This window comes from Taudactylus pleione, unplaced genomic scaffold, assembly GCF_031769625.1.
Source record: "Taudactylus pleione unplaced genomic scaffold, aTauple2 ptg001178l, whole genome shotgun sequence".
NCBI classification, from domain to species: Eukaryota; Metazoa; Chordata; class Amphibia; order Anura; family Myobatrachidae; genus Taudactylus; species Taudactylus pleione.
The window spans coordinates 240,285-256,199 of NW_028285579.1; the positions used below are offsets into that span (position 1 = coordinate 240,285).

Sequence of the window (15,915 nt, forward strand, 5' to 3'; positions counted from 1 at the left end):
GGGTATACCGTGCAGGAGAAGAGACAGAAGGGAGGACCGCGAGATGGGTGTACCGTGCAGGAGGAGAGACAGAAGGGAGGACAGCGAGAGGGGTATACCGTGCAGGAGAAGAGACAGAAGGGAGGACAGCGAGAGGGGTGTACCGTGCAGGAGAAGAGACAGAAGGAGGACCGCAAGATGGGTGTACCGTGCAGGAGGAGAGACAGAAGGGAGGACAGCGAGAGGTGTATACCGTGCAGGAGGAGAGACAGAAGGGAGGACAGCGAGAGGGGTATACCGTGCAGGAGAAGAGACAGAAGGGAAGACAGCGAGAGGGGTGTACCGTGCAGGAAAAGAGAAAGAAGGGAGAGCGAGAGGGGTGTACCGTGCAGGAGAAGAGACAGAAGGGAGGACAGCGAGAGGGGTGTACCGTGCAGGAGAAGAGACAGAAGGAGGACCGCAAGATGGGTGTACCGTGCAGGAGGAGAGACAGAAGGGAGGACAGCGAGAGGTGTATACCGTGCAGGAGGAGAGACAGAAGGGAGGACCGCGAGAAGGGTATACCGTGCAGGAGAAGAGACAGAAGGAGGACCGCAAGATGGGTGTACCGTGCAGGAGGAGAGACAGAAGGGAGGACAGCGAGAGGTGTATACCGTGCAGGAGGAGAGACAGAAGGGAGGATAGCGAGAGGGGTGTACCGTGCAGGAGGAGAGACAGAAGGGAGGACAGCGAGAGGTGTATACCGTGCAGGAGGAGAGACAGAAGGGAGGACAGCGAGAAGGGTATACCGTGCAGGAGAAGAGACAGAAGGGAGGACCGCGAGATGGGTGTACCGTGCAGGAGGAGAGACAGAAGGGAGGACAGCGAGAGGGGTATACCGTGCAGGAGAAGAGACAGAAGGGAGGACCGCGAGATGGGTGTACCGTGCAGGAGGAGAGACAGAAGGGAGGACAGCGAGAGGGGTATACCGTGCAGGAGAAGAGACAGAAGGGAGGACCGCGAGATGGGTGTACCGTGCAGGAGGAGAGACAGAAGGGAGGACCGCGAGATGGGTGTACCGTGCGGGAGGAGAGAAAGATGGAAGGGAGGACAGAAGCAGCCGGGAGAGGGAGGGACAACCCGAGGCAGCCGGGACAGGGAGGGACAACCGAGGCAGCCGGGAGAGGGAGGGACAACCGAGGCAGCCGGGAGAGGGAGGGACAACCGAGGCAGCCGGGAGAGGGAGGGACAACCGAGGCAGCCGGGAGAGGGAGGGACAACCGAGGCAGCCGGGAGAGGGAGGGACAACCGAGGCAGCCGGGAGAGGGAGGGACAACCGAGGCAGCCGGGAGAGGGAGGGACAACCGAGGCAGCCGGGAGAGGGAGGGACAACCGAGGCAGCCGGGACACGACTTGGACTGGGGAGTTCTCACCTGTTCCAGGCCGCAGTCACACTGTTCTCCCTTCTCCACCACCAGGTTTCCACATATGGGTGTTCCAAACACACTGTCTGGTTCAGGGACATCAAACAGGCACATTCCTCCCCCTTGTTGTAGGTTGGAGGTCAGGTCTGACAGACTGCACGCACTGAACTCCAGCCCTGGCATGAACCTGCCACAGACACATAGATAAGAGAGCTGTCACCCTGCAGCGGGAGGAAACTCCACACACGGTGCCTATGACATGGGTGACTCACCCTGAAGACTGCTCCATTATCCACTGCTTTCCCACCTGTGGCTGGCCACATTTCCGGTCTCCTATATCATGGCTCAAACCCAGATTGTGCCCCAATTCGTGTGCCACGGTGGATGCCACTCCCAGTATACTCACTGAATGGTCCTATACAGAATATGTTGCAAAAAATAACGTATGACCTCGTGTTAGTTATAAATATCTCACTTCAGTGTTATTACGGAGTAGACGCCCCCCACATACATTAAACAGATTATTGTCCGGAAAAAATTGTAGATGACTTTTCTCAAAATGAATCCCCTAAATCACCTTCCAGTGTCATTGGGCATAAATATGCCAATAAGGTAGTTTTCATAATAAATAACAACTAAGAAGACACCATCTGGCGACCTTGGCATTTCACAAACGTAAACATAACAAGATGATATGCATTATTCATAATTGCGGTAATACTGCCCCCTGTTGCTAATAAAAGTAGAGTATTAATGTATGTGTTCTGGGGACACAACTCCCTAATTTCAAGAAATATTCATGTGACACACGCTGGCCTTTGTGACTGGATCAAACACGGCTGGAGTCCAGTATTTCTTCAATCCGGGTGTCTGAGTATAAACCTTATTAGCTTATATCTATATATTTGTTATATATTGTTTCTCAATAAACTGCTGACATCATATTTTCACTGATCTGCGTAGTAACCCAAAGTGTGTAAAACCCCCACATACAACACGATACACCTCTGTCTCTGCTTATTCATCTGCCCTATACAATCTCTGCCCCAGGAGATTACGCCTTTTTGCAATATGGTCATTGCTTGTGTTGGGTCCAACTCCATATCGCCATTTTATTGCGCTAACTGGTGTATGGCTTGGCCAAAAAGGCAAAGTCGGAGAAAAACACGTTCATGTTGCAAACAATGATAAATATTTTATACTGTATATCTACATATTTACTGGGTCAGTAATGAAGCCCAAGGTGTTTCTGTCATGTCACAGCTCATAAGCTTGCAGTTGTCTGTCCAGGCCACAAGATGGCAGTAAAGCTTACACAAAGGAGACAGTTAATATATAAGGCAGTGGGGGAGATGTATTATAGCGACTCTTAGTTTGCTGCTATAACGCTTCCTGCTTCGCTTCTTTACCGAGGCAAAGCAAGAAGCACTACAGATGAGATATATGAACATCTCATCGGTCGGAGCGGGGTAGTGATAACTCCCCCCTCCGGCGATCTCCGCTAGAGACCACAGTGCATCAGCCTAGTGCTGATGCGCTGTGTCTCAGTCCCGGCCGTCTCCAGTGAGCATGCGCGGGATCTCGCAAGTATCGCGAGATCCCGCATGCAGCCCTGGAGCCGGCAACCGCCCCAGCAGGGACAGCGGTGTCCCTGCTGTGGGCATAGGGCATCGCCAGTCGATAGCGACAGCTGCAGCGGCCGGAGTGGTCAGGCGAACTGAGCGTTCATACATGCCCTATCATCCAAGAAATGACAGGGGCGCATAGCGCCTATCATTTACCGCCAAACCCCCCGATCATACATTGGGGAGAAGCAGTATCAGCGCACATAACGTGCGCTGATACCGCTTCTGAGCTTCATACATCTCCCCCAGTGGTTCCAAAACTTCCTTAGTTTGAGGCACCCTTAGGGTCTCCGTTATTTGTTGAAGGCACCCCTAAGCCAAAATAATTACCGAGCAGTCACGTTTTTTAAGTAGCTGGGTCAAAAGAATGTAATAAGTATTTAAAAATGAGAGAGGAAAACTGCTTTTCTTACCCATTGCCCCCTCCATCTCTCCCTTCCATTGCCCCTCCGTCTCTCTCCCATTACCCCCTTCGCCTGTCTCTCCCATTGCCCCCTCCGCCTCTCTCTCACATTGCCCCCTCCGTCTCGCCCTCCCATTGCCCCCTTCGTCTCTCTCTCTCTCCCATTGCCCCCTCCGTCACTCTCCCATTGGCCCCTCCGTCACTGTCCCATTGCCCCCTCCGTCTCTCTCCCTCCCATTGTACCCTTCATCTCTCCCTCCCATTGCCCCCTCCGTCATTCTCCCATTGCCCCTCCGTCACTCTCCCATTGCCCCCTCCGTCACTCTCCCATTGCCCCCTCCGTCACTCTCCCATTGCCCCCTCCGTCACTCTCCCATTGCCCCCTCCATCTCTCCCTCCCATTGTACCCTTCGTCTCTCCCTCCCATTGCCCCCTGTCTGTCTCTCCCATTGCCCCCTCTGTCTCTCTCCCATTGCCCCCTCCGTCTCTCTCCCATTGCCCCCTCCGTCTCTCTCCCATTGCCCCCTCCGTCTCTCTCCCATTGCCCCCTCCGTCTCTCCCTCCCATTGCCCCCTCCGTCTCTTTCTCCCTTCCGGTGGACCCGTCCCTCTCTCTCCCGTTGCCCCCTCCCTCTCTCTCTCCCGTTGCCCCCTCCCTCTCTTTCCCGTTGCCCCCTCCCTCTCTCTCCCATTGCCCCCTCCGCGCCTCTTTCCCATTACACACTTCGTGCCTCTCCCATTACACACTCCGCGCCTCTCCCATTACACACTCCGCCTCTCTCCCATTACACACTCCGCCTCTCTCCCATTACACACACCGCCTCTCTCTCCCATTACACACACCGCCTCTCTCCCATTGCCCCCTCCCTCTCCCATTACACACTCCGCCTCTCTCCCATTATCACGTCCGTCCCTCTCCCATTACACACTCTGCCTCTCTCCCATTAGACACTCCGCGCCTCTCCCATTACACACTCCGCCTCTCTCTCCCATTACACACTCCGCCTCTCTCTCCCATTACACACTCCGCCTCTCTCTCCCATTACACACTCCGCCTCTCTCTCCCATTACACACTCCGCCTCTCTCTCCCATTACACACTCCGCGCCTCTCCCATTACACACTCCGTCTCTCTCTCCCATTACACACACCGCCTCTCTCCCATTACACACTCCGCCTCTCTCCCATTACACACTCCGCGCCTCTCCCATTACACACTCCGCGCCTCTCCCATAACACACTCCGTCTCTCTCCCATTACACACTCCGTCTCTCTCCCATTACACACTCCGCGCCTCTCCCATTACACACTCCGCGCCTCTCCCATTACACAGTCCGCCTCTCTCTCCCATTATCCCCTCTGTCTCTCTCCCATTACACTCTCCGCCTCTCTCTCCCATTATCCCCTCCGCCTCTCTCTCCCATTACACACTCCGCGCCTCTCTACCATTACACACTCCGAATCTCTCTCCCATTACACACTCCGAATCTCTCTCCCATTACACACTCCGCCTCTCTCTCCCATTACACACACCGCCTCTCTCCCATTGCCCCCTCCCTCTCCCATTACACACTCCGCCTCTCTCCCATTATCCCGTCCGTCCCTCTCCCATTACACACTCTGCCTCTCTCCCATTACACACTCCGCGCCTCTCCCATTACACACTCCGCCTCTCTCTCCCATTACACACTCCGCCTCTCTCTCCCATTACACACTCCGCCTCTCTCTCCCATTACACACTCCGCGCCTCTCCCATTACACACTCCGCCTCTCTCTCCCATTACACACTCCGCCTCTCTCTCCCATTACACACTCCGCCTCTCTCTCCCATTACACACTCCGCCTCTCTCTCCCATTACACACTCCGCGCCTCTCCCATTACACACTCCGCGCCTCTCCCATTACACACTCCACGCCTCTCCCATTACACACTCCGCGCCTCTCCCATTACACACTCCGCGCCTCTCCCATTACACACCCCGCGCCTCTCCCATTACACACTCCGCGCCTCTCCCATTGCCCCCTCCGCGCCTCTTTCCCATTACAAACTCCGCGCCTCTCCCATTACACACTCCGCGCCTCTCCCATTACACACTCCGCGCCTCTCCCATTACACACTCCGCGCCTCTCCCATTACACACTCCGCCTCTCTCTCCCATTACACACACCGCCTCTGTCCCATTGCCCCCTCCCTCTCCCATTACACACTCCGCCTCTCTCTCCCATTACACACTCCGCGCCTCTCCCATTACACACTCCGCGCCTCTCCCATTACACACTCCGTCTCTCTCCCATTGCCCCCTCCGCGCCTCTTTCCCATTACAAACTCCGCGCCTCTCCCATTACACACTCCGCGCCTCTCCCATTACACACTCCGCGCCTCTCCCATTACACACTCCGCGCCTCTCCCATTACACACTCCGCCTCTCTCTCCCATTACACACTCCGCCTCTCTCTCCCATTACACACTCCGCCTCTCTCTCCCATTACACACACCGCCTCTGTCCCATTGCCCCCTCCCTCTCCCATTACACACTCCGCCTCTCTCCCATTACACACTCCGCCTCTCTCTCCCATTACACACTCCGCGCCTCTCTCATTACACACTCCGCCTCTCTCTCCCATCACACACTCCACCTCTCTCTCCCATTACACACTCCGCCTCTCTCTCCCATTACACACTCCGCCTCTCTCTCCCATTACACACTCCGCCTCTCTCTCCCATTACACACTCCGCCTCTCTCTCCCATTACACACTCCGCCTCTCTCCCATTGCCCCCTCGGTTTCTCTCCCTTTCACCCCTCCACGTCTCTCTATTTTCCCCCTCCATGTCTCTCTATTTGCCACCTCTGTTTCTCTATTTGCCGCCTCTGTTTCTCTATTTGCCGCCTCTGTTTCTCTATTTGCCGCCTCTGTTTCTCTATTTGCCCCCTCTGTTTCTCTATTTGCCCCCTCTGTTTCTCCATTTTCCCCTCCATGTCTCTCTATTTGCCCCCTCTGTTTCTCTATTTTCCCCCTCCACGTCTCTCCATTTGCCCCCTCTCTGTTTCTCCATTTTCCCCCTCCACGTATATTTCCATTTGCCCCCTCTCTGTTTCTCTATTTTCCCCCTCCATGTCTCTCCATTTGCCCCCTCTCTGTCTCTCTATTTTCCCCCTCCATGTCTCTCTATTTGCCCCCTTTCTGTCTCTCCATTTGCCCCCTCTCTATTTCTCCATTTTCCCCCTCCATGTCTCTCTATTAGCCCCCTCCATGTCTCTCTATTTGCCCCCTCCATGTCTCTCTATTTGCCCCCTCTGTTTCTCTATTTTCCCCCTCCATGTCTCTCTATTTGCCCCCTCTGTTTCTCCATTTTCCCCCTCCATGTCTCTCTATTTGCCCCCTCTCTGTTTCTCCATTTTCCCCCTCCATGTCTCTCTATTTGCCCCCTCCATGTCTCTCTATTTGCCCCCTCTGTTTCTCCATTTTCCCCCTCCATGTCTCTCTATTTGCCCCCTCTGTTTCTCCATTTTCCCCCTCCATGTCTCTCTATTTGCCCCCTCTGTCTCTCTATTTGCCCCCTCTCTGTCTCTCTATTTGCCCCCTCTCTGTCTCTCTATTTGCCCCCTCTCTGTCTCTCTATTTGCCCCCTCTCTGTTTCTCTATTTGCCCCCTCCATGTCTCTCTATTTTCCCCCTCCATGTCTCTCCATTTGCCCCCTCTCTGTTTCTCCATTTTCCCCCTCCATGTCTCTCCATTTGCCCCCTCTCTGTTTCTCCATTTTCCCCCTCCATGTCTCTCTATTTGCCCCTCTTCCTGTCCCCCTCTTACCTCTAGTTGTGATAATAAATGCAGTCATCGTAACCCCCCTCCCGTCACTCTGCTGTACTCCATGTGCTAATCCCTCTCCCACCCGTGTAAGACAAAACTATTTTACACCCCAAAAAACAAAACACTGGCTGTCCTCTCCAGGCTGCCGGGCGCCGAGGTACCCTGGTCACAGTGCCATGGCACCACGGGGAGCCACTGATATGGGGCACAAAGGGAGAGGAGAATCACTGGTCACTGCTATGATGGGCTGACATAGATCTAATCCACAGTAATAAATTGTCCTGAGTGGGAGGATGTAGGTTTGTGGAACAGTGATATCAAAACAACAAGAGAAAAAAGTGCCCTCAGGTTTAGGGTCTGTAACTATGTCCGAGTACGAGTTATAACTTTTATTAATGAAATCTAAGAACGTCTGTGTCTGGACTAAACACAAACATATATCACAAGCGAACACTAATACCAACATGTATGAATAAAATCACATCGCTAGTGATTCCAGAACAGAACCTTAAATATAGAGTTAAATACTGACAGCTATAATGTCTTGTTATAATACTGTGTCCTTACATACAGGGAGGAATTACACATACATACACTGGTACTATCACTTATCATCGTGTGGGATGTAGTCTTAGAAGAAATACACAAGTAGCCTCCTGTAGGATCATACAGAGAGAGGTGTACATACACTGAGCATGTAGGGTCATACAGAGAGACGTGTACATACACTGAGCATGCAGGGTCATACAGAGAGACATGTACATACACTGAGCATGTAGGGTCATACAGAGAGACATGTACATACACTGAGCATGCAGGGTCATACAGAGAGAGGTGTACATACACGGAGCATGTAGGATCATACAGAGAGAGGTGTACATACACTGAGCATGTAGGGTCATACAGAGAGACGTGTACATACACTGAGCATGCAGGGTCATACAGAGAGACATGTACATACACTGAGCATGTAGGATCATACAGAGAGACGTGTATATGCACAGGGACGCTCACTGCTGCTTTCTTACCTGCGTACGACATCGCTTACCTGCGTAAATATCGGTAATATCGACACACATGAAGCGGCCATCTTGCCCAGGCGGCAGGTCTAACCAGCCGCAGACTCTGCAGCTCTCCTGACACGCAGAGGGCTCTCGTACTGCGTAGGAGACCGCAGTGGCTAATGTATGCACGCCCATGTAACGGCGCATAAACGGTCAGACACCTGCGTTTTGTTGACCACCCCCAAACGCTGACTACCTGTCACTCACTTTGCAAGTGGCTCCACCGTGCGTCTGTAATCGCACTGGGATCGCTGAGCAAGCACTGTGCGACTTATACACATGCGTACTGGCAAACACTCTATCTGCGTCCGAACTCGCCATTGTGACCGTTTGTGAATCAGGGCCTTTATCATACATGCTGGTATTCCTGTTTCTTTATATTTCATTAATAAACATGGATAAAAGTGACGTAATTCCGCGTACGCAGACATACACCTGTACTTACACTGCCCCTAAACCTGTTCTCCTTGTGGTTTGATACAAAGGACACGTTGCGATGTCCACGCAGTATCTTTGTTTATGCCAATCCACTTACCATGTTCACGCCTCCAGAGCGATCCGCCGTACAAATGGAGTCCATTGTCGCCATGCCAACCGAGGAGCCCGTAAATGTGATACCCCTAAAACAACAGAGAAGTTTTATCAGCAGTACAGGACTGGCAGTGCGGCAGCACAGTGGATAGCATTACTGCCTCACAGCACTGAGGTCACTTCCCAGCCAGGGCGCTATTGGTGTGGAGTTTGTATGTTCTCTTAGTGTTTTTGCACGGGTCTCCTCCAGGTACTCCGGTTTCCTCCCACGCTAGACATACTGGTAGGTTAAATTAACCGTGGTAAGTGCTGTAGGGAATTTAGTTTGTCACTTCCAATGTACAACTGCATTCCTGGCACCATGATGTGCCAAATACATAAATAATCAGAATTATAATGGGTCAGGGTCTGATGTGAATGAGACCTATTCGCTGTACAGTGCTGGAGAATAACGCAGCACTATACAAGTAGCAATAGCAACATGCGTGTATATGTACATATACCACTCAGATCCACCTTCAATACCAAGACACGTAATCGTGCAACACTAACGTGAGGAGCTGAGCGTTGTCATGGTGAATCCGAGGCAGCAAGTCCTTCTCTCGCCAGGACAGGAATCTGTTCAGTGTCTCTGCAGGATCTGTACTGACCGAGATCTGATCTTTCTGGCTCCAAACCTCAACCATAACCAGTACCACTCTGATGTTCAGCGACCGGTAAAACTGGAAGAAAGAGGAACCCGTGTAACCAGTCAGGAACAACACAATTCAATCTTGAAACATCCCCTGAGAAAATCCAAAGAACCACTACTGAGGGACCTCCCAAAGAAGGATCATCCCGGGGGGACCTCACAGAAAAGTATTGCCTTTGGGGACCAACAGGTGAAGAATCACCCCAGTGTGTCCATCCAGGATGTTTCACCCTTAAGAAACCACCTACAGAAAAATCAATCTTGAGGGAGCTCCTAGTGAAGTACTACCCCTGAGGGGCCTCCCAGAGCAGTACCACCAGTTAGGGACATCCCAGAGCAATACCACCCCTGAGCGACCTCCTACTGCAGTACCACCCCTGAGCGACCTCCCAGAAGTGTACCATCATTGAGGGACCTACCTGAATAAAACCACCCAAGCGACTTCCCAGAGAAGTAGCACACCTGAGGTCCTCCCAGAGAACTACCACCTCTGAGGAACTCCTTAGAGCAGTGTCACCCAAGAGGCACCTCCCATAGCAGTGCTACTCCTGAGGGACCACCCAGAGCAGTACCAACTTAGGGACCTCCCAAAAGAAGTACCACTAATGATGAAATACCCTGAGGAAAACCACCCGAGCAGTATCCCAAATTACCACCCCCTTAGGTACCTATCAAAGAAGTAAAGCCCCTAAGAAACCTCTAGGAGAAGAATCCCCCATGAAATACCTCTCAGAGAAGAAACATCCCGGAGTCCTGAGGAAGCTCCCATAGAAATACCACCACTAAGGGCTGCAACAGAGAAGATTCATCAGATAGGAATCTCCCAATCAATAGCCATATCAAATAAAACCTCAGAAGAATCACTCCTGAGGAAACTCCTACCATCCTGGGGAACCTCCAATTAAAGAACCACCTCAAAGGGACCTACCACTGAAGAAACCCCCTGTTCCAGGAACGTCAAATGGAGGAAGCTAATAAAGATGTTTCAGCCCAAGGATAATCTCAGAGAAGAAACAACCCACAGAGACATCAGTCCCAGGGAACCTTCAACCCAGCGGCCATGGGGACAAGGAGCCATCTCACAATATACGGAGTATTCTGGGCAGTTATACAGGATACTACTCTTTACATTACCAAGGTGTATTTGTGAATTCACCAGTTACTCACAGCGTCCACCTTGTTGGCGATCTCAAGTATCCTAAGGTAGAGCTCTTTCAGGTCTCGGTGAAGCATCTTGTACTGGTAATTGGAAGAGAAGAATGAATAGCCAGTAACACAAAGGCTTGACACGAGCCAGCACCATCATCACACTCACTATTATCTGCTACCATCACACTCACCTCACTATTATCTGCTACCATCACACTCACCTCACTATTATCTGCTACACTCACACTCGCCTCACTATTATCTGCTACCATCACACTCACCTCACTATTATCTGCTACCGTCACACTCACCTCACTATTATCTGCTACCATCACACTCACCTCATTATTATCTGCTACCGTCACACTCACCTCACTATTATCGGCTACCATCACACTCACCTCACTATTATCGGCTACCATCACAAGCTCTACGTACTTCATCTCGCTTGTTATGTCTCTCCTCACCTGGAAGATACAACACAGAAATATAGATCTGCGCGTGGTCACCCCGGACGTCGCCCTCCGTGCAGCTATGCCCAAGACCGCCCCCCCGTGTAGGCAGTGGCACCGTATCTTTCATGATTGTTCCCCTTTATGCAATGCTCACCCGTTGCGAGTCTGCCTGGTGTGGAAATTGCTGCTCCTCTTTAATGTTGTGGTCGTCTGAACCGAGCAGCGTCCGTCCTGTCCTGCGAGTTGCAGACATATCGTGGAGCCTGTCCTGGGTGTCACACGTCACGTTGCGCTCGTCTTCGATCTGCCGCAGTATGTGCTTGTAGTTGGGATCTCCGGAGACTGGCTCAATACTGTACCGGCGCTGCGGAGCCAAAATTATCGTCCCCCTGTTACAGAGAAGATGGTAATGACCAATAGTAACGAGTCTAACAATAAACCCTTATAACCGCACAGCAAGGTGAGATACTGTCCCTGTGTATGGGGTACTGCATTGCTGAGACGCCGATGGCCTGGACTCTCTCAGGTAATCTGGAATGGGTCTTAGGTGGGCTGTACACTCAGGTAATCTGGAATGGGTCTTAGGTGGGCTATACACTCAGGTAATCTGGAATGGGTCTCAGTTGGGCTGTACACTCAGGTAATATGGAATGGGTCTCAGTTGGGCTGTACACTCAGGTAATATGGAATGGGTCTCAGGTGGGCTGTACACTCAGGTAATCTGGAATGGGTCTCAGTTGGGCTGTACACTCAGGTAATCTGGAATGGGTCTCAGTTGGGCTGTACACTCAGGTAATCTGGAATGGGTCTTAGGTGGGCTGTACACTCAGGTAATCTGGAATGGGTCTTAGGTGGGCTATACACTCAGGAAATCTGGAATGGGTCTCAGTTGGGCTGTACACTCAGGTAATCTGGAATGGGTCTCAGGTGGGCTGTACACTCAGGTAATATGGAATGGGTCTCAGGTGGGCTGTACACTCAGGTAATATGGAATGGGTCTCAGTTGGGCTGTACACTCAGGTAATATGGAATGGGTCTCAGGTGGGCTGTACACTCAGGTAATATGGAATGGGTCTCAGTTGGGCTGTACACTCAGGTAATCTGGAATGGGTCTCAGTTGGGCTGTACACTCAGGTAATCTGGAATGGGTCTTAGGTGGGCTGTACACTCAGGTAATCTGGAATGGGTCTTAGGTGGGCTATACACTCAGGTAATCTGGAATGGGTCTCAGTTGGGCTGTACACTCAGGTAATCTGGAATGGGTCTCAGTTGGGCTGTACACTCAGGTAATATGGAATGGGTCTCAGTTGGGCTGTACACTCAGGTAATATGGAATGGGTCTCAGGTGGGCTGTACACTCAGGTAATATGGAATGGGTCTCAGGTGGGCTGTACACTCAGGTAATATGGAATGGGTCTCAGGATATCTGGAATAGCCCTCAGGTAACATGGGATCTCTGGTAACCTGAGAAATGCATTTGGTGAGTTGGACCCTCTGGCCATGTCATGCTGTGCATTACTCTGCGGAATAAATGTACACATAGTGTGTGAGCAATACATGTAGACATAGTGTGCGAGGAATACATGTAGACATACTGTGTGAGGAATACATGTAGACATAGTGTGTGAGGAATACATGTAGACATAGTGTGTGAGGAATACATGTAGACATAGTGTGTGAGGAATACATGTAGACATAGTGTGTGAGGAATACATGTAGACATAGTGTGTGAGGAATACATGTAGACATAGTGTGTGAGGAATACATGTAGACATAGTGTGTGAGGAATACATGTAGACATAGTGTGTGAGGAATACATGTAGACATAGTGTGTGAGGAATACATGTAGACATAGTGTGTGAGGAATACATGTACACATACTGTGTGAGGAATACATGTAGACATAGTGTGTGAGGAATACATGTAGACATAGTGTGTGAGGAATACATGTACACATAGTGTGTGAGGAATACATGTACACATAGTGTGTGAGGAATACATGTACACATAGTGTGTGAGGAATACATGTAGACATAGTGTGTGAGGAATACATGTACACATACTGTGTGAGGAATACATGTAGACATAGTGTGTGAGGAATACATGTAGACATAGTGTGTGAGGAATACATGTAGACATAGTGTGTGAGGAATACATGTAGACATAGTGTGTGAGGAATACATGTAGACATAGTGTGTGAGGAATACATGTAGACATAGTGTGTGAAGAATACATGTAGACATAGTGTGTGAGGAATACATGTAGACATAGTGTGTGAGGAATACATGTAGACATAGTGTGTGAGGAATACATGTAGACATAGTGTGTGAGGAATACATGTAGACATAGTGTGTGAGGAATACATGTAGACATAGTGTGTGAGGAATACATGTAGACATAGTGTGTGAGGAATACATGTAGACATAGTGTGTGAGGAATACATGTAGACATAGTGTGTGAGGAATACATGTACACATAGTGTGTGAGGAATACATGTAGACATACTGTGTGAGGAATACATGTAGACATACTGTGTGAGGAATACATGTAGACATACTGTGTGAGGAATACATGTAGACATACTGTGTGAGGAATACATGTAGACATAGTGTGTGAGGAATACATGTAGACATAGTGTGTGAGGAATACATGTAGACATAGTGTGTGAGGAATACATGTAGACATAGTGTGTGAGGAATACATGTAGACATAGTGTGTGAGGAATACATGTAGACATACTGTGTGAGGAATACATGTACACATAGTGTGTGAGGAATACATGTACACATACTGTGTGAGGAATACATGTACACATACTGTGTGAGGAATACATGTACACATACTGTGTGAGGAATACATGTACACATACTGTGTGAGGAATACATGTACACATACTGTGTGAGGAATACATGTAGACATACTGTGTGAGGAATACATGTAGACATACTGTGTGAGGAATACATGTAGACATACTGTGTGAGGAATACATGTAGACATAGTGTGTGAGGAATACATGTAGACATAGTGTGTGAGGAATACATGTAGACATAGTGTGTGAGGAATACATGTAGACATAGTGTGTGAGGAATACATGTAGACATAGTGTGTGAGGAATACATGTAGACATACTGTGTGAGGAATACATGTACACATAGTGTGTGAGGAATACATGTACACATACTGTGTGAGGAATACATGTACACATACTGTGTGAGGAATACATGTACACATACTGTGTGAGGAATACATGTACACATACTGTGTGAGGAATACATGTACACATACTGTGTGAGGAATACATGTACACATACTGTGTGAGGAATACATGTAGACATAGTGTGCGAGGAATACGTGTACACATAGTGTGTGAGGAATACATGTACACATAGTGTGACATGGCGATTGCTGGATTACCTGATCCCAGAGCACAGGCTGAGGCTGCTCCAGGTGCCCCGCTGTCCCGGCACCTTCCCCTGATAGTAACAGTTCACCTGTAATAAGAGGAGAGGCGATATTAGCGCTAGTGGTACAGATGTCCTGGGGCAGCAGCCCTCGTGCCCATCTACATACCAGCTCAGAGAAAGGAATTGTCTGCCGGGTCCCATCAGGTAGGTAATACGTTAAAGTGTGAGATTGCGGCAGCAGGTGTCTGAAAGAGAGATACTACAGGTTGTGAAGGGGTTAAATCTCCAAAATATCTACACAAACGCCAATTTCAAACTCTGAACCTGATATAGTCCCCTTGTCCCATAACTACCCGCTACACTCTAAAATGATGGGCGTAGGGGGTCTGGTCCCGGCACCCCATACAGCAGAGGGCTGCAGCAGTACAAGTCCCGAAATTCCTCCACATATCCAGCAAGTGACAGATAGGTGTGCCCCCCACACATGACTGATAGGTGTGCCCCCCCACACATGACAGATAGGTGTGCCCCCCCACACAGGACAGATAGGTGTGCCCCCCCACACAGGACAGATAGGTGTGCCCCCCCACACAGGACAGATAGGTGTGCCCCCCCACACAGGACAGATAGGTGTGCCCCCCCCACACAGGACAGATAGGTGTGCCCCCCCACACAGGACAGATAGGTGTGCCCCCCCACACAGGACAGATAGGTGTGCCCCCCCACACAGGACAGATAGGTGTGCCCCCCCACACAGGACAGATAGGTGTGCCCCCCCCACACAGGACAGATAGGTGTGCCCCCCCACACAGGACAGATAGGTGTGCCCCCCCACACAGGACAGATAGGTGTGCCCCCCCACACAGGACAGATAGGTGTGCCCCCCCACACATGACTGATAGATGTGCCCCCCCACACATGACAGATAGGTGTGTCCCCCACACATGACAGATAGGTGTGCCCCCCCCCACACAAGACAAATGGGTGTGCCCCCCACACATGACTGATAGGTGTGCCCCCCACACATGAAATCGCTGAGTGTGGCATCAGGTGCGTAACAGGTGATGGTAAATGTGCAGCTAATGAGGGGTCTGTAGCCAGCATTCCTCTGACCAGTCTCTCCAGTTCCTGTGGGAAGGGCCTTCAATTTCCCAGTCAGTTCCCCATGTCCCCCTCCCTGACAGCATTCCTGACCCACCTTCCTCCCAACACATCTCGTCTAAGGGGCAGAGGAAACTCTGGAAGGTTTCCGGATACATTGTAAATAAAACACTAACACCCCTCATTGTGTGCGGAAACCTCCCATCCTGTGCCGCACTTCTAATATCATCAATGGCACCGCTAGCTGCGGACTGTGCCCTGTACACCAGCCAGGGGCAGATACATCATTCCCTGCACCCAC

At 50.7% G+C, this 15,915-nt stretch overlaps 1 protein-coding gene across 6 annotated transcripts in view; it reads right to left on the bottom strand.

Moving 5' to 3' along the window:
- LOC148453334 (disintegrin and metalloproteinase domain-containing protein 15-like) overlaps positions 1–15,915 on the bottom strand; it is a 152,096-nt gene that overhangs the window by 110,537 nt on the left and 25,644 nt on the right. For all 6 annotated transcript variants that reach the window (XM_088462267.1, XM_088462266.1, XM_088462264.1 and 3 more), the window contains exons 4-12: positions 14,680–14,758; positions 14,524–14,600; positions 11,264–11,498; positions 11,056–11,121; positions 10,673–10,744; positions 9,367–9,536; positions 8,819–8,903; positions 1,655–1,797; positions 1,392–1,569 (exon numbers count right to left, since the gene is read on the bottom strand). In XM_088462267.1, the coding sequence (XP_088318393.1) occupies positions 1,392–1,569; positions 1,655–1,797; positions 8,819–8,903; positions 9,367–9,536; positions 10,673–10,744; positions 11,056–11,121; positions 11,264–11,498; positions 14,524–14,600; positions 14,680–14,758 (1,105 nt within the window). The remainder of the gene's footprint in view (positions 1–1,391; positions 1,570–1,654; positions 1,798–8,818; positions 8,904–9,366; positions 9,537–10,672; positions 10,745–11,055; positions 11,122–11,263; positions 11,499–14,523; positions 14,601–14,679; positions 14,759–15,915) is intronic.